General features: G+C 37.2%; 1 protein-coding gene across 1 annotated transcript; it reads right to left on the reverse strand.

Moving 5' to 3' along the window:
- Positions 1 to 583: 583 nt before the first annotated feature.
- LOC106701566 (peptidyl-prolyl cis-trans isomerase A-like) lies at positions 584 to 904 on the reverse strand. Its single transcript, XM_014483014.2, has one exon. The coding sequence runs from the start codon at positions 902 to 904 to the stop codon at positions 584 to 586; it is 321 nt and encodes a 106-aa protein (XP_014338500.2).
- Positions 905 to 1,439: the final 535 nt, after the last annotated feature.

Below are 1,439 nucleotides of genomic sequence, written 5' to 3' on the forward strand. Positions count from 1 at the left end.
TTTGAAGCATATGTTATTCTTATTTGTAGGGTACAGAGATATACATCCTTCTAATAACTTTTGTCTCTAATCCCAATGTTGACCCCTTGCAATCCATGCTCCATGCTGCTGTTGGGGAGGATTGAGAAGGAAGGTTCACAAAAGGAACTGGGTTGGGCTATAATTAGACACAGGGATAAGCATCAAATGTCTGTGGGTAACTGAGACATTGTGTGAGAATTGCCTCAATATATCTCGTTTTGTTTCTCTTTACATGCCTTAGCATTCTGCATTTTTGGATTATGTCCTGAATTCTCTAGATCACAGAATATTTTACATATTAAAAAACAGTGTGCACTAGTTAAACAGTTGGAACCACAGTCCTTGCTCTTCTCATTTTTTGTTGCTGTTGTTTGGTTTTTATTTCATAATCATAAATTTAACTTTGCAATCCAGTTAAACTTGGAGGGGCATAAGGAAAACATGGAACCCAAAGAACTGCCGTGAGAGCACAAAGATTATAGGTTATTTCGAGCAGATGGGGGTGAAAGGGTGCTCTCCTCAGCTACAGAAGGAGTGGTCTGGTGGTAAAGTTAAACACAGGTCAGATTAATGAGATTTGTCCACAGTCAGCAATGGTGATCTTGCTGATCTTGCCATTCCAGGATCCAAAGCGCTCCATGTCTTCTACAATATTCATGCCCTCTTTCACCTTGCCAAAGACCACATGCTTGCCATCCAAGTACTCAGTCTTGACAGCGCAGATGAAAAACAGGGAATCATTTGTGTTGGGGCCAACGTTTGCCATGGACAAGATGCCAGGACCCATATGCTTCAGGATGAAACTCTCATCATCAAAATTCTCCCCATAGATGGACTCGCCATCAGTGCCTTTATGGCATATGAAGTTACCACCCTGGCACATAAATCCCAGAATTATTCTGTGAAAGCAGGACTGGCATGTAATAAATCATCAACAAATACTTTTTGAATAAACAAGTTTTGGGGGTACTTAATTTTTATAAATAAAATTTAAAGTTCAAGTGAAAGGTTCTACATTGTAAGGCTCATAAATGGAAAGACTTGAATTTGAACCTAAATCTTCTGATACTGAATCAGATTTTTTCCACTGAAGTGCTTCTTAAAATTTTGCAAATTCCTTTTGCAGCCAAACAAGGACAGGCATAGTTAAGGTAAAATTCTGCAACATTTAATGGATTTGGGGTTTTGCCAGTTTTTCATTTGGCATCTATCTCACATACATTGAGTTTTTGTAAAATAATTATATATATATATATATATATATATATATATATACCTATATGAAATCTAAACAGTAATTATCTCAGTATTTTAAAACACAGCAAAGGACTGACAAAGAATTACTGAATGAGATGAGCAACATATGCAATTTTCGTGTGTGCATGCTAAGTTGCTTCAGTTGTGTCAGACTCTTTGTG

This window comes from Bos mutus, chromosome 19, assembly GCF_027580195.1.
Source record: "Bos mutus isolate GX-2022 chromosome 19, NWIPB_WYAK_1.1, whole genome shotgun sequence".
Classification (NCBI taxonomy): domain Eukaryota; kingdom Metazoa; phylum Chordata; class Mammalia; order Artiodactyla; family Bovidae; genus Bos; species Bos mutus.

What these genes read in the sequence shown, in the direction of transcription:
- LOC106701566 (XM_014483014.2), bottom strand. Translation starts at nt 904, where the DNA reads ATGTGCCAGGGTGGTAACTTCATATGCCATAAAGGCACTGATGGCGAG.